The following is a 21,949-nucleotide window of genomic DNA, read 5'->3' as shown; positions in this document are numbered from 1 at the left end:
CCATGGTTAAGTTTGGAAACTAGTTCAGCTCCCTATTTATATACTTGTAATTAATTAATTAATTAACAAACTCATTAAACAAACTCACCAATTAAAGTTTTGAACATTTCTTAGCGTATTTATACCTTATAATTACTTACATTTATTAGTAAAGTTAATTTTCTTATTTATTTAAAAAAATTTTATTAATAATTGTTAATAATATGTTAAGTAAAATAAAATGACATCGAAATACCAGCAGGTGAGTATAAATGGTATGCTCGTTAAGCCTGAACTCAGACTTAGCCTGACAGTTAGCCTGCCCCGGACCAGGTTAATTTGCCAGCATAAGTTGCCGGGGTAACAACTTTTTTAAGCTTGATTTATGAAACCGAATCTACCAAAAATAAGCCTGACTAACCGAAATAAGCCTGGCTTATACTCTAATCTTGGTTTATGGAACAGCCCTCTGTTCTGTCAAATGCAAATAACGTTCATATATTTTTGATTTGATGTATTTTATAAGTTTGGCTTAAAAATCTGAATACTTATAGGTCCACTGTATCAAAAAAAAAAGTATTTTTTTAATATATTTTTTTAAAAACTTTGTGAGCTTTAAATTACTTCAGGAAAAGTAAGAAAATGTACCTCTTGTTTTAAAATGGAAATTAGATGTTTTGATTGGGAAGAGTTCAAATTTCCATACGCAGGATTATATTCCATTAAAATTCGAAGAGAGATATTTGCCTTTCTTGCGGGTATTCCTTCAGCTGCAAATAAATAATAGATTTAGAAAGATTAGAAAGACTTTGATATTTAAACATGAGAGACATAAGTAAGCTGCAAATTGAAACTATTGTGCTAAACCTTTTGTAATAAAAGAACTTTAAGGACTTCAAGTATTTACGTGGGTTGTGTAACATTTTAGCTCTAAAACATTTATGCAGGAAATAACTTTCAGATGAAAAAATTATTGGCTACAAGTATCTTAGTGGCTGATTTTCTATTGATTCAATACACACAGTACAGTGAAATAATTATTTACAACATATGTGGAAAATAAGAAGAAATAGACAACAGCAAGTGTAATAATTATAAAATAAGAAAGTATGATAAAAACTTACACAAAATAGCCGTAGAAGAGTCATTTGCGAAATTGCAATAATCTCCATAAGTGAAAGGATTGCATTTACATTCACATTTCCCAGTTGTTACATTGAAAATGCATGGAGATCCATTACACTGACATTGCTCCAGACAGTTTTGAGCTGTTGAAACTGAACTAAAAGTTGTGGATAAAGGAGGTTTTGTTGATGTTTCCAGTGTTGAACCACTTTCACTTGTAGACAATTCTAATGTGGTTGTGCTCATAGGAGACATTGCTGTTGTAAATGTAGTTTGAGTTGTCGGCTGGCTTGTTTGTTGTACAGTAGCTGAAGATATTACTGTTGTAGATGAAGTCAATTCTGAACTTCTTTCTGTTGTAGAAGACGGTGAAGATGGAGAGGTACCTGTTGTGGATATTGTAGTTTCCACTGTTGAACCACTTTTACTTGTAGACAATTCTAATGTGGTTGTGCTCATAGGAGACATTGCTGTTGTAAATGTAGTTTGAGTTGTCGGCTGGCTTGTTGATTGTCCTACACTAGCTGAAGATGTTTCGGTTGTAGATGAAGTCAGTTCTGATGTACTTTCTGTTGTAGAAGATGGAGAGGTACCTGTTGTGGATATTGTAGTTTCCAGTGTTGAACCACTTTCACCTGTAGATGATTCTATTGTGGTTGTGCTCATAGGGGACATAGATGTTGTAAATGTTGAGTAAACTGTCGTTGTAGGTTCAGTTTCTGTGCTAGAAGTATCTGGAGAGGTTTGTGTCAGCTGGCTTGTTGTTTGTTCTACTGTAGCTGAAGATATTTCTGTTGAAGATGAAGTCAATTCTGATGTACTTTCTGTTGTAGAAGATGGAGAGGTACCTGTTGTGGATATTGTAGTTTCCAGTGTTGAACCACTTTCACCTGTAGATGATTCTATTGTGGTTGTGCTCATAGGGGACATAGATGTTGTAAATGTTGAGTAAACTGTCGTTGTAGATTCAGTTTCTGTGCTAGAAGTATCTGGAGAGGTTTGTGTCAGCTGGCTTGTTGATTGTCCTACACTAGCTGAAGATATTTCTGTTGTAGATGAAGTCAGTTCTGATGTACTTTCTGTTGTAGAAGACGGTGAAGATGGAGAGGTACCTGTTGTGGATATTGTAGTTCCCAGTGTTGAACCACTTTCACCTGTAGATGATTCTATTGTGGTTGTGCTCATAGGGGACATAGATGTTGTAAATGTTGAGTAAACTGTCATTGTAAATTCAGTTTCTGTGCTGGAAGTATCTATAGAGGTTTGTGTCTGCTGGCTTGTTGATTGTCCTACACTAGCTGAAGATATTTCTGTTGTAGATGAAGTCAGTTCTGATGTACTTTCTGTTGTAGAAGATGGAGAGGTACCTGTTGTGGATATTTTAGTTTCCAGTGTTGAACCACTTTCACCTGTAGATGATTCTAAAGTGGTTGTGCTCATAGGGGACATTGCTGTTGTAAATGTTGAGTAAACTGTCGTTGTGGATTCAGTTTCTGTGCTAGAAGTATCTGTAGATGTTTGTGTCAGCTGGCTTGTTGTTTGTTCTACTGTAGCTGAAGATATTTCTGTTGAAGATGAAGTCAATTCTGATGTACTTTCTGTTGTGGAAGATGGTGAAGATGGAGAGGTACCTGTTGTGGATATTGTAGTTTCCAGTGTTGAACCACTTTCACCTGTAGATGATTCTATTGTGGTTGTGCTCATAGGGGACATAGATGTTGTAAATGTTGAGTAAACTGTCGTTGTAAATTCAGTTTCTGTGCTGGAAGTATCTATAGAGGTTTGTGTCTGCTGGCTTGTTGATTGTCCTACACTAGCTGAAGATATTTCTGTTGAAGATGAAGTCAATTCTGATGTACTTTCTGTTGTAGAAGATGGTGAAGATGGAGAGGTACCTGTTGTGGATATTGTAGTTTCCAGTGTTGAACCACTTTCACCTGTAGATGATTCTATTGTGGTTGTGCTCATAGGGGACATAGATGTTGTAAATGTTGAGTAAACTGTCGTTGTAAATTCAGTTTCTGTGCTGGAAGTATCTATAGAGGTTTGTGTCTGCTGGCTTGTTGATTGTCCTACACTAGCTGAAGATATTTCTGTTGAAGATGAAGTCAATTCTGATGTAATTTCTGTTGTAGAAGATGGAGAGGTACCTGTTGTGGATATTGTAGTTTCCAGTGTTGAACCACTTTCACCTGTAGATGATTCTATTGTGGTTGTGCTCATAGGGGACATAGATGTTGTAAATGTTGAGTAAACTGTTGTTGTTGATTCAGTTTCTCTGCTAGAAGTATCTGTAGAGGTTTGTGTCTGCTGGCTTGTTGTTTGTTCTACTGTAGCTGAAGATATTTCTGTTGAAGATGAAGTCAATTCTGATGTACTTTCTGTTGTAGAAGATGGTGAAGATGGAGAGGTACCTGTTGTGGATATTGTAGTTTCCAGTGTTGAACCACTTTCACCTGTAGATGATTCTATTGTGGTTGTGCTCATAGGGGACATAGATGTTGTAAATGTTGAGTAAACTGTCGTTGTGGATTCAGCGTCTGTGCTAGAAGTGTCTGTAGAGGTTTGTGTCAGCTGGCTTGTTGATTGTCCTACACTAGCTGAAGATATTTCTGTTGTAGATGATGTCAATTCTGATGTACTTTCTGTTGTAGAAGATGGTGAAGATGGAGAGGTACCTGTTGTGGATATTGTAGTTTCCAGTGTTGAACCACTTTCACCTGTAGATGATTCTAAAGTGGTTGTGCTCATAGGGGACATTGCTGTTGTAAATGTTGAGTAAACTGTCGTTGTGGATTCAGTGTCTGTGCTAGAAGTGTCTGTAGAGGTTTGTGTCAGCTGGCTTGTTGATTGTCCTACACTAGCTGAAGATATTTCTGTTGAAGATGATGTCAATTCTGATGTACTTTCTGTTGTAGAAGATGGTGAAGATGGAGAGGTACCTGTTGTGGATATTGTAGTTTCCAGTGTTGAACCACTTTCACCTGTAGATGATTCTATTGTGGTTGTGCTCATAGGGGACATAGATGTTGTAAATGTCGAGTAAGCTGTCGTTGTAGGTTCAGTTTCTGTGCTAGAAGTATCTGGAGAGGTTTGTGTCAGCTGGCTTGTTGTTTGTTCTACTGTAGCTGAAGATATTTCTGTTGAAGATGAAGTCAATTCTGATGTACTTTCTGTTGTAGAAGATGGTGAAGATGGAGAGGTACCTGTTGTGGATATTGTAGTTCCCAGTGTTGAACCACTTTCACCTGTAGATGATTCTAAAGTGGTTGTGCTCATAGGGGACATTGCTGTTGTAAATGTCGAGTAAACTGTCGTTGTAGGTTCAGTTTCTGTGCTAGAAGTATCTGGAGAGGTTTGTGTCTGCTGGCTTGTTGTTTGTTCTACTGTAGCTGAAGATATTTCTGTTGAAGATGAAGTCAATTCTGATGTACTTTCTGTTGTAGAAGATGGAGAGGTACCTGTTGTGGATATTGTAGTTTCCAGTGTTGAACCACTTTCACCTGTAGATGATTCTATTGTGGTTGTGCTCATAGGGGACATAGATGTTGTAAATGTTGAGTAAACTGTCGTTGTTGATTCAGTTTCTCTGCTAGAAGTATCTGGAGAGGTTTGTGTCTGCTGGCTTGTTGTTTGTTCTACTGTAGCTGAAGATATTTCTGTTGAAGATGAAGTCAATTCTGATGTACTTTCTGTTGTAGAAGATGGTGAAGATGGAGAGGTACCTGTTGTGGATATTGTAGTTCCCAGTGTTGAACCACTTTCACCTGTAGATGATTCTAAAGTGGTTGTGCTCATAGGGGACATAGATGTTGTAAATGTTGAGTAAACTGTCGTTGTAGGTTCAGTTTCTGTGCTAGAAGTATCTGGAGAGGTTTGTGTCTGCTGGCTTGTTGTTTGTTCTACTGTAGCTGAAGATATTTCTGTTGAAGATGAAGTCAATTCTGATGTACTTTCTGTTGTAGAAGATGGAGAGGTACCTGTTGTGGATATTGTAGTTTCCAGTGTTGAACCACTTTCACCTGTAGATGATTCTATTGTGGTTGTGCTCATAGGGGACATAGATGTTGTAAATGTTGAGTAAACTGTCGTTGTTGATTCAGTTTCTCTGCTAGAAGTATCTGGAGAGGTTTGTGTCTGCTGGCTTGTTGTTTGTTCTACTGTAGCTGAAGATATTTCTGTTGAAGATGAAGTCAATTCTGATGTACTTTCTGTTGTAGAAGATGGTGAAGATGGAGAGGTACCTGTTGTGGATATTGTAGTTCCCAGTGTTGAACCACTTTCACCTGTAGATGATTCTAAAGTGGTTGTGCTCATAGGGGACATAGATGTTGTAAATGTTGAGTAAACTGTCGTTGTAAATTCAGTTTCTGTGCTGGAAGTATCTGTAGAGGTTTGTGTCTGCTGGCTTGTTGATTGTCCTACACTAGCTGAAGATATTTCTGTTGTAGACGAAGTCAGTTCTGATGTACTTTCTGTTGTAGAAGATGGTGAAGATGGAGAGGTACCTGTTGTGGATATTGTAGTTTCCAGTGTTGAACCACTTTCACCTGTAGATGATTCTATTGTGGTTGTGCTCATAGGGGACATAGATGTTGTAAATGTCGAGTAAGCTGTCGTTGTAGGTTCAGTTTCTGTGCTAGAAGTATCTGGAGAGGTTTGTGTCAGCTGGCTTGTTGTTTGTTCTACTGTAGCTGAAGATATTTCTGTTGAAGATGAAGTCAATTCTGATGTACTTTCTGTTGTAGAAGATGGTGAAGATGGAGAGGTACCTGTTGTGGATATTGTAGTTCCCAGTGTTGAACCACTTTCACCTGTAGATGATTCTAAAGTGGTTGTGCTCATAGGGGACATTGCTGTTGTAAATGTCGAGTAAACTGTCGTTGTAGGTTCAGTTTCTGTGCTAGAAGTATCTGGAGAGGTTTGTGTCTGCTGGCTTGTTGTTTGTTCTACTGTAGCTGAAGATATTTCTGTTGAAGATGAAGTCAATTCTGATGTACTTTCTGTTGTAGAAGATGGAGAGGTACCTGTTGTGGATATTGTAGTTTCCAGTGTTGAACCACTTTCACCTGTAGATGATTCTATTGTGGTTGTGCTCATAGGGGACATAGATGTTGTAAATGTTGAGTAAACTGTCGTTGTTGATTCAGTTTCTCTGCTAGAAGTATCTGGAGAGGTTTGTGTCTGCTGGCTTGTTGTTTGTTCTACTGTAGCTGAAGATATTTCTGTTGAAGATGAAGTCAATTCTGATGTACTTTCTGTTGTAGAAGATGGTGAAGATGGAGAGGTACCTGTTGTGGATATTGTAGTTCCCAGTGTTGAACCACTTTCACCTGTAGATGATTCTAAAGTGGTTGTGCTCATAGGGGACATAGATGTTGTAAATGTTGAGTAAACTGTCGTTGTAGGTTCAGTTTCTGTGCTAGAAGTATCTGGAGAGGTTTGTGTCTGCTGGCTTGTTGTTTGTTCTACTTTAGCTGAAGATATTTCTGTTGAAGATGAAGTCAATTCTGATGTACTTTCTGTTGTAGAAGATGGAGAGGTACCTGTTGTGGATATTGTAGTTTCCAGTGTTGAACCACTTTCACCTGTAGATGATTCTATTGTGGTTGTGCTCATAGGGGACATAGATGTTGTAAATGTTGAGTAAACTGTCGTTGTAAATTCAGTTTCTGTGCTGGAAGTATCTGTAGAGGTTTGTGTCTGCTGGCTTGTTGATTGTCCTACACTAGCTGAAGATATTTCTGTTGTAGACGAAGTCAGTTCTGATGTACTTTCTGTTGTAGAAGATGGTGAAGATGGAGAGGTACCTGTTGTGGATATTGTAGTTTCCAGTGTTGAACCACTTTCACCTGTAGATGATTCTAAAGTGGTTGTGCTCATAGGGGACATTGCTGTTGTAAATGTTGAGTAAACTGTCGTTGTGGATTCAGTTTCTGTGCTAGAAGCATCTGTAGAGGTTTGTGTCTGCTGGCTTGTTGATTGTCCTACACTAGCTGAAGATATTTCTGTTGTAGATGAAGTCAGTTCTGATGTACTTTCTGTTGTAGAAGATGGTGAAGATGGAGAGGTACCTGTTGTGGATATTGTAGTTTCCAGTGTTGAACCACTTTCACCTGTAGATGATTCTATTGTGGTTGTGCTCATAGGGGATATTGCTGTTGTAAATGTTGAGTAAACTGTCGTTGTTGATTCAGTTTCTCTGCTAGAAGTATCTGGAGAGGTTTGTGTCTGCTGGCTTGTTGTTTGTTCTACTGTAGCTGAAGATATTTCTGTTGAAGATGAAGTCAATTCTGATGTACTTTCTGTTGTAGAAGATGGTGAAGATGGAGAGGTACCTGTTGTGGATATTGTAGTTCCCAGTGTTGAACCACTTTCACCTGTAGATGATTCTAAAGTGGTTGTGCTCATAGGGGACATTGCTGTTGTAAATGTCGAGTAAACTGTCGTTGTAGGTTCAGTTTCTGTGCTAGAAGTATCTGGAGAGGTTTGTGTCTGCTGGCTTGTTGTTTGTTCTACTGTAGCTGAAGATATTTCTGTTGAAGATGAAGTCAATTCTGATGTACTTTCTGTTGTAGAAGATGGAGAGGTACCTGTTGTGGATATTGTAGTTTCCAGTGTTGAACCACTTTCACCTGTAGATGATTCTATTGTGGTTGTGCTCATAGGGGACATAGATGTTGTAAATGTTGAGTAAACTGTCGTTGTTGATTCAGTTTCTCTGCTAGAAGTATCTGGAGAGGTTTGTGTCTGCTGGCTTGTTGTTTGTTCTACTGTAGCTGAAGATATTTCTGTTGAAGATGAAGTCAATTCTGATGTACTTTCTGTTGTAGAAGATGGTGAAGATGGAGAGGTACCTGTTGTGGATATTGTAGTTCCCAGTGTTGAACCACTTTCACCTGTAGATGATTCTAAAGTGGTTGTGCTCATAGGGGACATAGATGTTGTAAATGTTGAGTAAACTGTCGTTGTAGGTTCAGTTTCTGTGCTAGAAGTATCTGGAGAGGTTTGTGTCTGCTGGCTTGTTGTTTGTTCTACTGTAGCTGAAGATATTTCTGTTGAAGATGAAGTCAATTCTGATGTACTTTCTGTTGTAGAAGATGGAGAGGTACCTGTTGTGGATATTGTAGTTTCCAGTGTTGAACCACTTTCACCTGTAGATGATTCTATTGTGGTTGTGCTCATAGGGGACATAGATGTTGTAAATGTTGAGTAAACTGTCGTTGTTGATTCAGTTTCTCTGCTAGAAGTATCTGGAGAGGTTTGTGTCTGCTGGCTTGTTGTTTGTTCTACTGTAGCTGAAGATATTTCTGTTGAAGATGAAGTCAATTCTGATGTACTTTCTGTTGTAGAAGATGGTGAAGATGGAGAGGTACCTGTTGTGGATATTGTAGTTCCCAGTGTTGAACCACTTTCACCTGTAGATGATTCTAAAGTGGTTGTGCTCATAGGGGACATAGATGTTGTAAATGTTGAGTAAACTGTCGTTGTAAATTCAGTTTCTGTGCTGGAAGTATCTGTAGAGGTTTGTGTCTGCTGGCTTGTTGATTGTCCTACACTAGCTGAAGATATTTCTGTTGTAGACGAAGTCAGTTCTGATGTACTTTCTGTTGTAGAAGATGGTGAAGATGGAGAGGTACCTGTTGTGGATATTGTAGTTTCCAGTGTTGAACCACTTTCACCTGTAGATGATTCTATTGTGGTTGTGCTCATAGGGGACATAGATGTTGTAAATGTCGAGTAAGCTGTCGTTGTAGGTTCAGTTTCTGTGCTAGAAGTATCTGGAGAGGTTTGTGTCAGCTGGCTTGTTGTTTGTTCTACTGTAGCTGAAGATATTTCTGTTGAAGATGAAGTCAATTCTGATGTACTTTCTGTTGTAGAAGATGGTGAAGATGGAGAGGTACCTGTTGTGGATATTGTAGTTCCCAGTGTTGAACCACTTTCACCTGTAGATGATTCTAAAGTGGTTGTGCTCATAGGGGACATTGCTGTTGTAAATGTCGAGTAAACTGTCGTTGTAGGTTCAGTTTCTGTGCTAGAAGTATCTGGAGAGGTTTGTGTCTGCTGGCTTGTTGTTTGTTCTACTGTAGCTGAAGATATTTCTGTTGAAGATGAAGTCAATTCTGATGTACTTTCTGTTGTAGAAGATGGAGAGGTACCTGTTGTGGATATTGTAGTTTCCAGTGTTGAACCACTTTCACCTGTAGATGATTCTATTGTGGTTGTGCTCATAGGGGACATAGATGTTGTAAATGTTGAGTAAACTGTCGTTGTTGATTCAGTTTCTCTGCTAGAAGTATCTGGAGAGGTTTGTGTCTGCTGGCTTGTTGTTTGTTCTACTGTAGCTGAAGATATTTCTGTTGAAGATGAAGTCAATTCTGATGTACTTTCTGTTGTAGAAGATGGTGAAGATGGAGAGGTACCTGTTGTGGATATTGTAGTTCCCAGTGTTGAACCACTTTCACCTGTAGATGATTCTAAAGTGGTTGTGCTCATAGGGGACATAGATGTTGTAAATGTTGAGTAAACTGTCGTTGTAGGTTCAGTTTCTGTGCTAGAAGTATCTGGAGAGGTTTGTGTCTGCTGGCTTGTTGTTTGTTCTACTTTAGCTGAAGATATTTCTGTTGAAGATGAAGTCAATTCTGATGTACTTTCTGTTGTAGAAGATGGAGAGGTACCTGTTGTGGATATTGTAGTTTCCAGTGTTGAACCACTTTCACCTGTAGATGATTCTATTGTGGTTGTGCTCATAGGGGACATAGATGTTGTAAATGTTGAGTAAACTGTCGTTGTAAATTCAGTTTCTGTGCTGGAAGTATCTGTAGAGGTTTGTGTCTGCTGGCTTGTTGATTGTCCTACACTAGCTGAAGATATTTCTGTTGTAGACGAAGTCAGTTCTGATGTACTTTCTGTTGTAGAAGATGGTGAAGATGGAGAGGTACCTGTTGTGGATATTGTAGTTTCCAGTGTTGAACCACTTTCACCTGTAGATGATTCTAAAGTGGTTGTGCTCATAGGGGACATAGATGTTGTAAATGTTGAGTAAACTGTCGTTGTGGATTCAGTGTCTGTGCTAGAAGTGTCTGTAGAGGTTTGTGTCAGCTGGCTTGTTGATTGTCCTACACTAGCTGAAGATATTTCTGTTGTAGATGAAGTCAGTTCTGATGTACTTTCTGTTGTAGAAGATGGAGAGGTACCTGTTGTGGATATTGTAGTTTCCAGTGTTGAACCACTTTCACCTGTAGATGATTCTAAAGTGGTTGTGCTCATAGGGGACATTGCTGTTGTAAATGTTGAGTAAACTGTCGTTGTGGATTCAGTTTCTGTGCTAGAAGCATCTGTAGAGGTTTGTGTCTGCTGGCTTGTTGATTGTCCTACACTAGCTGAAGATATTTCTGTTGTAGATGAAGTCAGTTCTGATGTACTTTCTGTTGTAGAAGATGGTGAAGATGGAGAGGTACCTGTTGTGGATATTGTAGTTTCCAGTGTTGAACCACTTTCACCTGTAGATGATTCTATTGTGGTTGTGCTCATAGGGGATATTGCTGTTGTAAATGTTGAGTAAACTGTCGTTGTTGATTCAGTTTCTCTGCTAGAAGTATCTGGAGAGGTTTGTGTCTGCTGGCTTGTTGTTTGTTCTACTGTAGCTGAAGATATTTCTGTTGAAGATGAAGTCAATTCTGATGTACTTTCTGTTGTAGAAGATGGTGAAGATGGAGAGGTACCTGTTGTGGATATTGTAGTTCCCAGTGTTGAACCACTTTCACCTGTAGATGATTCTAAAGTGGTTGTGCTCATAGGGGACATTGCTGTTGTAAATGTCGAGTAAACTGTCGTTGTTGATTCAGTTTCTCTGCTAGAAGTATCTGGAGAGGTTTGTGTCAGCTGGCTTGTTGTTTGTTCTACTGTAGCTGAAGATATTTCTGTTGAAGATGAAGTCAATTCTGATGTACTTTCTGTTGTAGAAGATGGTGAAGATGGAGAGGTACCTGTTGTGGATATTGTAGTTCCCAGTGTTGAACCACTTTCACCTGTAGATGATTCTAAAGTGGTTGTGCTCATAGGGGACATTGCTGTTGTAAATGTCGAGTAAACTGTCGTTGTTGATTCAGTTTCTCTGCTAGAAGTATCTGGAGAGGTTTGTGTCTGCTGGCTTGTTGTTTGTTCTACTGTAGCTGAAGATATTTCTGTTGAAGATGAAGTCAATTCTGATGTACTTTCTGTTGTAGAAGATGGTGAAGATGGAGAGGTACCTGTTGTGGATATTGTAGTTCCCAGTGTTGAACCACTTTCACCTGTAGATGATTCTAAAGTGGTTGTGCTCATAGGGGACATAGATGTTGTAAATGTTGAGTAAACTGTCGTTGTAGGTTCAGTTTCTGTGCTAGAAGTATCTGGAGAGGTTTGTGTCTGCTGGCTTGTTGTTTGTTCTACTTTAGCTGAAGATATTTCTGTTGAAGATGAAGTCAATTCTGATGTACTTTCTGTTGTAGAAGATGGAGAGGTACCTGTTGTGGATATTGTAGTTTCCAGTGTTGAACCACTTTCACCTGTAGATGATTCTATTGTGGTTGTGCTCATAGGGGACATAGATGTTGTAAATGTTGAGTAAACTGTCGTTGTAAATTCAGTTTCTGTGCTGGAAGTATCTGTAGAGGTTTGTGTCTGCTGGCTTGTTGATTGTCCTACACTAGCTGAAGATATTTCTGTTGTAGACGAAGTCAGTTCTGATGTACTTTCTGTTGTAGAAGATGGTGAAGATGGAGAGGTACCTGTTGTGGATATTGTAGTTTCCAGTGTTGAACCACTTTCACCTGTAGATGATTCTAAAGTGGTTGTGCTCATAGGGGACATAGATGTTGTAAATGTTGAGTAAACTGTCGTTGTGGATTCAGTGTCTGTGCTAGAAGTGTCTGTAGAGGTTTGTGTCAGCTGGCTTGTTGATTGTCCTACACTAGCTGAAGATATTTCTGTTGTAGATGAAGTCAGTTCTGATGTACTTTCTGTTGTAGAAGATGGAGAGGTACCTGTTGTGGATATTGTAGTTTCCAGTGTTGAACCACTTTCACCTGTAGATGATTCTAAAGTGGTTGTGCTCATAGGGGACATTGCTGTTGTAAATGTTGAGTAAACTGTCGTTGTGGATTCAGTTTCTGTGCTAGAAGCATCTGTAGAGGTTTGTGTCTGCTGGCTTGTTGATTGTCCTACACTAGCTGAAGATATTTCTGTTGTAGATGAAGTCAGTTCTGATGTACTTTCTGTTGTAGAAGATGGTGAAGATGGAGAGGTACCTGTTGTGGATATTGTAGTTTCCAGTGTTGAACCACTTTCACCTGTAGATGATTCTATTGTGGTTGTGCTCATAGGGGATATTGCTGTTGTAAATGTTGAGTAAACTGTCGTTGTTGATTCAGTTTCTCTGCTAGAAGTATGTGGAGAGGTTTGTGTCAGCTGGCTTGTTGTTTGTTCTACTGTAGCTGAAGATATTTCTGTTGAAGATGAAGTCAATTCTGATGTACTTTCTGTTGTAGAAGATGGTGAAGATGGAGAGGTACCTGTTGTGGATATTGTAGTTCCCAGTGTTGAACCACTTTCACCTGTAGATGATTCTAAAGTGGTTGTGCTCATAGGGGACATTGCTGTTGTAAATGTCGAGTAAACTGTCGTTGTAGGTTCAGTTTCTGTGCTAGAAGTATCTGGAGAGGTTTGTGTCTGCTGGCTTGTTGTTTGTTCTACTGTAGCTGAAGATATTTCTGTTGAAGATGAAGTCAATTCTGATGTACTTTCTGTTGTAGAAGATGGAGAGGTACCTGTTGTGGATATTGTAGTTTCCAGTGTTGAACCACTTTCACCTGTAGATGATTCTAAAGTGGTTGTGCTCATAGGGGACATAGATGTTGTAAATGTTGAGTAAACTGTCGTTGTTGATTCAGTTTCTCTGCTAGAAGTATCTGGAGAGGTTTGTGTCTGCTGGCTTGTTGATTGTCCTACACTAGCTGAAGATATTTCTGTTGAAGATGAAGTCAATTCTGATGTACTTTCTGTTGTAGAAGATGGTGAAGATGGAGAGGTACCTGTTGTGGATATTGTAGTTTCCAGTGTTGAACCACTTTCACCTGTAGATGATTCTAAAGTGGTTGTGCTCATAGGGGACATAGATGTTGTAAATGTTGAGTAAACTGTCGTTGTTGATTCAGTTTCTCTGCTAGAAGTATCTGGAGAGGTTTGTGTCTGCTGGCTTGTTGTTTGTTCTACTGTAGCTGAAGATATTTCTGTTGAAGATGAAGTCAATTCTGATGTACTTTCTGTTGTAGAAGATGGTGAAGATGGAGAGGTACCTGTTGTGGATATTGTAGTTCCCAGTGTTGAACCACTTTCACCTGTAGATGATTCTAAAGTGGTTGTGCTCATAGGGGACATAGATGTTGTAAATGTTGAGTAAGCTGTCGTTGTAGGTTCAGTTTCTGTGCTAGAAGTATCTGGAGAGGTTTGTGTCAGCTGGCTTGTTGTTTGTTCTACTGTAGCTGAAGATATTTCTGTTGAAGATGAAGTCAATTCTGATGTACTTTCTGTTGTAGAAGATGGTGAAGATGGAGAGGTACCTGTTGTGGATATTGTAGTTTCCAGTGTTGAACCACTTTCACCTGTAGATGATTCTATTGTGGTTGTGCTCATAGGGGACATAGATGTTGTAAATGTTGAGTAAACTGTCGTTGTAAATTCAGTTTCTGTGCTAGAAGTATCTGGAGAGGTTTGTGTCAGCTGGCTTGTTGTTTGTTCTACTGTAGCTGAAGATATTTCTGTTGAAGATGAAGTCAATTCTGATGTACTTTCTGTTGTAGAAGATGGTGAAGATGGAGAGGTACCTGTTGTGGATATTGTAGTTTCCAGTGTTGAACCACTTTCACCTGTAGATGATTCTATTGTGGTTGTGCTCATAGGGGACATAGATGTTGTAAATGTCGAGTAAGCTGTCGTTGTAGGTTCAGTTTCTGTGCTAGAAGTATCTGGAGAGGTTTGTGTCAGCTGGCTTGTTGATTGTTCTACTGTAGCTGAAGATATTTCTGTTGAAGATGAAGTCAATTCTGATGTATTTTCTGTTGTAGAAGATGGAGAGGTACCTGTTGTGGATATTGTAGTTTCCAGTGTTGAACCACTTTCACCTGTAGATGATTCTATTGTGGTTGTGCTCATAGGGGACATAGATGTTGTAAATGTTGAGTAAACTGTCGTTGTAAATTCAGTTTCTGTGCTGGAAGTATCTGTAGAGGTTTGTGTCTGCTGGCTTGTTGATTGTCCTACACTAGCTGAAGATATTTCTGTTGTAGACGAAGTCAGTTCTGATGTACTTTCTGTTGTAGAAGATGGTGAAGATGGAGAGGTACCTGTTGTGGATATTGTAGTTTCCAGTGTTGAACCACTTTCACCTGTAGATGATTCTAAAGTGGTTGTGCTCATAGGGGACATTGCTGTTGTAAATGTTGAGTAAACTGTCGTTGTGGATTCAGTGTCTGTGCTAGAAGTGTCTGTAGAGGTTTGTGTCAGCTGGCTTGTTGATTGTCCTACACTAGCTGAAGATATTTCTGTTGTAGACGAAGTCAGTTCTGATGTACTTTCTGTTGTAGAAGATGGTGAAGATGGAGAGGTACCTGTTGTGGATATTGTAGTTTCCAGTGTTGAACCACTTTCACCTGTAGATGATTCTAAAGTGGTTGTGCTCATAGGGGACATTGCTGTTGTAAATGTTGAGTAAACTGTCGTTGTGGATTCAGTGTCTGTGCTAGAAGTGTCTGTAGAGGTTTGTGTCAGCTGGCTTGTTGTTTGTTCTACTGTAGCTGAAGATATTTCTGTTGAAGATGAAGTCAAATCTGATGTACTTTCTGTTGTAGAAGATGGTGAAGATGGAGAGGTACCTGTTGTGGATATTGTAGTTCCCAGTGTTGAACCACTTTCACCTGTAGATGATTCTAAAGTGGTTGTGCTCATAGGGGACATAGATGTTGTAAATGTTGAGTAAGCTGTCGTTGTAGGTTCAGTTTCTGTGCTAGAAGTATCTGGAGAGGTTTGTGTCTGCTGGCTTGTTGATTGTCCTACACTAGCTGAAGATATTTCTGTTGTAGACGAAGTCAGTTCTGATGTACTTTCTGTTGTAGAAGATGGTGAAGATGGAGAGGTACCTGTTGTGGATATTGTAGTTCCCAGTGTTGAACCACTTTCACCTGTAGATGATTCTAAAGTGGTTGTGCTCATAGGGGACATAGATGTTGTAAATGTTGAGTAAGCTGTCGTTGTAGGTTCAGTTTCTGTGCTAGAAGTATCTGGAGAGGTTTGTGTCAGCTGGCTTGTTGTTTGTTCTACTGTAGCTGAAGATATTTCTGTTGAAGATGAAGTCAATTCTGATGTACTTTCTGTTGTAGAAGATGGTGAAGATGGAGAGGTACCTGTTGTGGATATTGTAGTTTCCAGTGTTGAACCACTTTCACCTGTAGATGATTCTATTGTGGTTGTGCTCATAGGGGACATAGATGTTGTAAATGTTGAGTAAACTGTCGTTGTAAATTCAGTTTCTGTGCTGGAAGTATCTGTAGAGGTTTGTGTCTGCTGGCTTGTTGATTGTCCTACACTAGCTGAAGATATTTCTGTTGTAGACAAAGTCAGTTCTGATGTACTTTCTGTTGTAGAAGATGGTGAAGATGGAGAGGTACCTGTTGTGGATATTGTAGTTTCCAGTGTTGAACCACTTTCACCTGTAGATGATTCTAAAGTGGTTGTGCTCATAGGGGACATTGCTGTTGTAAATGTTGAGTAAACTGTCGTTGTGGATTCAGTTTCTGTACTAGAAGCATCTGTAGAGGTTTGTGTCTGCTGGCTTGTTGATTGTCCTACACTAGCTGAAGATATTTCTGTTGTAGACAAAGTCAGTTCTGATGTACTTTCTGTTGTAGAAGATGGTGAAGATGGAGAGGTACCTGTTGTGGATATTGTAGTTTCCAGTGTTGAGCCACTTTCACCTGTAGATGATTCTAAAGTGGTTGTGCTCATAGGGGACATTGCTGTTGTAAATGTTGAGTAAACTGTCGTTGTGGATTCAGTTTCTGTGCTAGAAGCATCTGTAGAGGTTTGTGTCTGCTGGCTTGTTGATTGTCCTACACTAGCTGAAGATATTTCTGTTGTAGATGAAGTCAGTTCTGATGTACTTTCTGTTGTAGAAGATGGTGAAGATGGAGAGGTACCTGCTGTGGATATTGTAGTTTCCAGTGTTGAACCACTTTCACCTGTAGATGATTCTATTGTGGTTGTGCTCATAGGGGACATAGATGTTGTAAATGTCGAGTAAACTGTCGTTGTAGGTTCAGTTTCTGTGCTAGAAGTATCTGGAGAGGTTTGTGTCTGCTGGCTTGTTGTTTGTTCTACTGTAGCTGAAGATATTTCTGTTGAAGATGAAGTCAATTCTGATGTACTTTCTGTTGTAGAAGATGGTGAAGATGGAGAGGTACCTGTTGTGGATATTGTAGTTTCCAGTGTTGAACCACTTTCACCTGTAGATGATTCTATTGTGGTTGTGCTCATAGGGGACATAGATGTTGTAAATGTTGAGTAAACTGTCGTTGTTGATTCAGTTTCTCTGCTAGAAGTATCTGGAGAGGTTTGTGTCAGCTGGCTTGTTGATTGTCCTACACTAGCTGAAAATATTTCTGTTGTAGATGAAGTCAGTTCTGATGTACTTTCTGTTGTAGAAGATGGTGAAGATGGAGAGGTACCTGTTGTGGATATTGTAGTTTCCAGTGTTGAACCACTTTCACCTGTAGATGATTCTAAAGTGGTTGTGCTCATAGGGGACATTGCTGTTGTAAATGTTGAGTAAACTGTCGTTGTGGATTCAGTTTCTGTGCTAGAAGCATCTGTAGAGGTTTGTGTCTGCTGGCTTGTTGATTGTCCTACACTAGCTGAAGATATTTCTGTTGTAGATGAAGTCAGTTCTGATGTACTTTCTGTTGTAGAAGATGGTGAAGATGGAGAGGTACCTGTTGTGGATATTGTAGTTTCCAGTGTTGAACCACTTTCACCTGTAGATGATTCTAAAGTGGTTGTGCTCATAGGGGACATTGCTGTTGTAAATGTTGAGTAAACTGTCGTTGTGGATTCAGTTTCTGTGCTAGAAGTATCTGTAGAGGTTTGTGTCATCTGGCTTGTTGTTTGTTCTACTGTAGCTGAAGATATTTCTGTTGAAGATGAAGTCAATTCTGATGTACTTTCTGTTGTAGAAGACGGTGAAGATGGAGAGGTACCTGTTGTGGATATTGTAGTTTCCAGTGTTGAGCCACTTTCACCTGTAGATGATTCTAAAGTGGTTGTGCTCATAGGGGACATTGCTGTTGTAAATGTTGAGTAAACTGTCGTTGTGGATTCAGTTTCTGTGCTAGAAGCATCTGTAGAGGTTTGTGTCTGCTGGCTTGTTGATTGTCCTACACTAGCTGAAGATATTTCTGTTGTAGATGAAGTCAGTTCTGATGTACTTTCTGTTGTAGAAGATGGTGAAGATGGAGAGGTACCTGTTGTGGATATTTTAGTTTCCAGTGTTGAACCACTTTCACCTGTAGATGATTCTATTGTGGTTGTGCTTATAGGGGACATAGATGTTGTAAATGTCGAGTAAACTGTCGTTGTAGGTTCAGTTTCTGTGCTAGAAGTATCTGGAGAGGTTTGTGTCTGCTGGCTTGTTGTTTGTTCTACTGTAACTGAAGATATTTCTGTTGAAGATGAAGTCAATTCTGATGTACTTTCTGTTGTAGAAGATGGTGAAGATGGAGAGGTACCTGTTGTGGATATTGTAGTTTCCAGTGTTGAACCACTTTCACCTGTAGATGATTCTATTGTGGTTGTGCTTATAGGGGACATAGATGTTGTAAATGTTGAGTAAACTGTCGTTGTAAATTCAGTTTCTGTGCTGGAAGTATCTGTAGAGGTTTGTGTGTGCTGGCTTGTTGATTGTTCTACTGTAGCTGAAGATATTTCTGTTGAAGATGAAGTCAATTCTGATGTACTTTCTGTTGTAGAAGATGGTGAAGATGGAGAGGTACCTGTTGTGGATATTGTAGTTTCCAGTGTTGAACCACTTTCACCTGTAGATGGTTCTATTGTGGTTGTGCTCATAGGGGACATAGATGTTGTAAATGTCGAGTAAACTGTCGTTGTAGGTTCAGTTTCTGTGCTAGAAGTATCTGGAGAGGTTTGTGTCTGCTGGCTTGTTGTTTGTTCTACTGTAGCTGAAGATATTTCTGTTGAAGATGAAGTCAATTCTGATGTACTTTCTGTTGTAGAAGATGGAGAGGTACCTGTTGTGGATATTGTAGTTCCCAGTGTTGAACCACTTTCACCTGTAGATGATTCTAAAGTGGTTGTGCTCATAGGGGACATAGATGTTGTAAATGTCGAGTAAACTGTCGTTGTAGGTTCAGTTTCTGTGCTAGAAGTATCTGGAGAGGTTTGTGTCTGCTGGCTTGTTGTTTGTTCTACTGTAACTGAAGATATTTCTGTTGAAGATGAAGTCAATTCTGATGTACTTTCTGTTGTAGAAGATGGTGAAGATGGAGAGGTACCTGTTGTGGATATTGTAGTTTCCAGTGTTGAACCACTTTCACCTGTAGATGATTCTATTGTGGTTGTGCTTATAGGGGACATAGATGTTGTAAATGTTGAGTAAACTGTCGTTGTAGATTCAGTTTCTGTGCTAGAAGTATATTGAGAGGTTTGTGTCTGCTGGCTTGTTGTTTGTTCTACTGTAGCTGAAGATATTTCTGTTGAAGATGAAGTCAATTCTGATGTACTTTCTGTTGTAGAAGATGGAGAGGTACCTGTTGTGGATATTGTAGTTTCTAGTGTTGAACCACTTTCACCTGTAGATGATTCTATTGTGGTTGTGCTTATAGGGGACATAGATGTTGTAAATGTTGAGTAAACTGTCGTTGTAAATTCAGTTTCTGTGCTGGAAGTATCTGTAGAGGTTTGTGTCAGCTGGCTTGTTGATTGTCCTACACTAGCTGAAGATATTTCTGTTGAAGGTGAAGTCAATTCTGATGTACTTTCTGTTGTAGAAGATGGAGAGGTACCTGTTGTGGATATTGTAGTTTCCAGTGTTGAACCACTTTCACCTGTAGATGATTCTTTTGTGGTTGTGCTCATAGGGGACATTGCTGTTGTAAATGTTGAGTAAACTGTCGTTGTGGATTCAGTTTCTGTGCTGGAAGTATCTGTAGAGGTTTGTGTCTGCTGGCTTGTTGATTGTCCTACACTAGCTGAAGATATTTCTGTTGTAGATGAAGTCAGTTCTGATGTACTTTCTGTTGTAGAAGATGGTGAAGATGGAGAGGTACCTGTTGTGGATATTGTAGTTTCCAGTGTTGAACCACTTGCACCTGTAGATGATTCTATTGTGGTTGTGCTCATAGGGGACATAGATGTTGTAAATGTTGAGTAAACTGTCGTTGTTGATTCAGTTTCTCTGCTAGAAGTATCTGGAGAGGTTTGTGTCAGCTGGCTTGTTGATTGTCCTACACTAGCTGAAGATATTTCTGTTGAAGATGAAGTCAATTCTGATGTACTTTCTGTTGTAGAAGATGGAGAGGTACCTGTTGTGGATATTGTAGTTTCCAGTGTTGAACCACTTTCACCTGTAGATGATTCTAAAGTGGTTGTGCTCATAGGGGACATAGATGTTGTAAATGTTGAGTAAACTGTCGTTGTTGATTCAGTTTCTCTGCTAGAAGTATCTGGAGAGGTTTGTGTCTGCTGGCTTGTTGTTTGTTCTACTGTAGCTGAAGATATTTCTGTTGAAGATGAAGTCAATTCTGATGTACTTTCTGTTGTAGAAGATGGTGAAGATGGAGAGGTACCTGTTGTGGATATTGTAGTTCCCAGTGTTGAACCACTTTCACCTGTAGATGATTCTAAAGTGGTTGTGCTCATAGGGGACATAGATGTTGTAAATGTTGAGTAAGCTGTCGTTGTAGGTTCAGTTTCTGTGCTAGAAGTATCTGGAGAGGTTTGTGTCTGCTGGCTTGTTGTTTGTTCTACTGTAGCTGAAGATATTTCTGTTGAAGATGAAGTCAATTCTGATGTACTTTCTGTTGTAGAAGATGGAGAGGTACCTGTTGTGGATATTGTAGTTTCCAGTGTTGAACCACTTTCACCTGTAGATGATTCTATTGTGGTTGTGCTCATAGGGGACATTGCTGTTGTAAATGTTGAGTAAACTGTCGTTGTAAATTCAGTTTCTGTGCTGGAAGTATCTGTAGAGGTTTGTGTCTGCTGGCTTGTTGATTGTCCTACACTAGCTGAAGATATTTCTGTTGTAGACGAAGTCAGTTCTGATGTACTTTCTGTTGTAGAAGATGGTGAAGATGGAGAGGTACCTGTTGTGGATATTGTAGTTTCCAGTGTTGAACCACTTTCACCTGTAGATGATTCTAAAGTGGTTGTGCTCATAGGGGACATTGCTGTTGTAAATGTTGAGTAAACTGTCGTTGTGGATTCAGTGTCTGTGCTAGAAGTGTCTGTAGAGGTTTGTGTCAGCTGGCTTGTTGATTGTCCTACACTAGCTGAAGATATTTCTGTTGTAGACGAAGTCAGTTCTGATGTACTTTCTGTTGTAGAAGATGGTGAAGATGGAGAGGTACCTGTTGTGGATATTGTAGTTTCCAGTGTTGAACCACTTTCACCTGTAGATGATTCTATTGTGGTTGTGCTCATAGGGGACATAGATGTTGTAAATGTTGAGTAAACTGTCGTTGTTGATTCAGTTTCTCTGCTAGAAGTATCTGGAGAGGTTTGTGTCTGCTGGCTTGTTGATTGTCCTACACTAGCTGAAAATATTTCTGTTGTAGATGAAGTCAGTTCTGATGTACTTTCTGTTGTAGAAGATGGTGAAGATGGAGAGGTACCTGTTGTGGATATTGTAGTTTCCAGTGTTGAACCACTTTCACCTGTAGATGATTCTAAAGTGGTTGTGCTCATAGGGGACATAGATGTTGTAAATGTTGAGTAAACTGTCGTTGTTGATTCAGTTTCTCTGCTAGAAGTATCTGGAGAGGTTTGTGTCTGCTGGCTTGTTGATTGTCCTACACTAGCTGAAAATATTTCTGTTGTAGATGAAGTCAGTTCTGATGTACTTTCTGTTGTAGAAGATGGTGAAGATGGAGAGGTACCTGCTGTGGATATTGTAGTTTCCAGTGTTGAACCACTTTCACCTGTAGATAATTCTATTGTGGTTGTGCTCATAGGGGACATAGATGTTGTAAATGTTGAGTAAACTGTCGTTGTTGATTCAGTTTCTCTGCTAGAAGTATCTGGAGAGGTTTGTGTCAGCTGGCTTGTTGATTGTCCTACACTAGCTGAAGATATTTCTGTTGTAGATGAAGTCAGTTCTGATGTACTTTCTGTTGTAGAAGATGGTGAAGATGGAGAGGTACCTGTTGTGGATATTGTAGTTTCCAGTGTTGAACCACTTTCACCTGTACATGATTCTATTGTGGTTGTGCTCATAGGGGACATAGATGTTGTAAATGTTGAGTAAACTGTCGTTGTTGATTCAGTTTCTCTGCTAGAAGTATCTGGAGAGGTTTGTGTCAGCTGGCTTGTTGATTGTCCTACACTAGCTGAAAATATTTCTGTTGTAGATGAAGTCAGTTCTGATGTACTTTCTGTTGTAGAAGATGGTGAAGATGGAGAGGTACCTGTTGTGGATATTGTAGTTTCCAGTGTTGAACCACTTTCACCTGTAGATGATTCTAAAGTGGTTGTGCTCATAGGGGACATTGCTGTTGTAAATGTCGAGTAAACTGTCGTT

At 39.5% G+C, this 21,949-nt stretch overlaps 1 protein-coding gene across 1 annotated transcript in view; it reads right to left on the bottom strand.

The window, feature by feature from the left end:
- Positions 1-21,381, bottom strand: part of LOC120480337 (uncharacterized) — a 28,034-nt gene extending 6,653 nt beyond the window's left edge. Inside the window, exons 1-17 of the mRNA XM_089125009.1 lie at positions 19,188-21,381; positions 18,823-19,145; positions 17,622-18,444; positions 16,866-17,477; positions 14,454-15,599; positions 12,784-14,201; positions 11,058-11,868; positions 10,566-10,913; positions 6,834-8,534; positions 5,719-6,575; positions 4,539-5,340; positions 4,079-4,394; positions 3,561-3,841; positions 3,187-3,518; positions 2,349-2,427; positions 1,104-1,673; positions 628-749 (exon numbers count right to left, since the gene is read on the bottom strand). Of these exons, the coding sequence (XP_088981135.1) occupies positions 628-749; positions 1,104-1,673; positions 2,349-2,427; positions 3,187-3,518; positions 3,561-3,841; positions 4,079-4,394; positions 4,539-5,340; positions 5,719-6,575; positions 6,834-8,534; positions 10,566-10,913; positions 11,058-11,868; positions 12,784-14,201; positions 14,454-15,599; positions 16,866-17,477; positions 17,622-18,444; positions 18,823-19,145; positions 19,188-21,381 (12,735 nt within the window). The remainder of the gene's footprint in view (positions 1-627; positions 750-1,103; positions 1,674-2,348; positions 2,428-3,186; positions 3,519-3,560; positions 3,842-4,078; positions 4,395-4,538; positions 5,341-5,718; positions 6,576-6,833; positions 8,535-10,565; positions 10,914-11,057; positions 11,869-12,783; positions 14,202-14,453; positions 15,600-16,865; positions 17,478-17,621; positions 18,445-18,822; positions 19,146-19,187) is intronic.
- Positions 21,382-21,949: the final 568 nt, after the last annotated feature.

Source organism: Pimephales promelas, chromosome 21, assembly GCF_988280905.1.
Source record: "Pimephales promelas chromosome 21, fPimPro1.hap1.1, whole genome shotgun sequence".
NCBI lineage: Eukaryota > Metazoa > Chordata > Actinopteri > Cypriniformes > Leuciscidae > Pimephales > Pimephales promelas.
The sequence above is the reverse complement of the archived record's forward strand: the minus strand, read 5'-3'. Positions and strand labels throughout refer to the sequence as shown.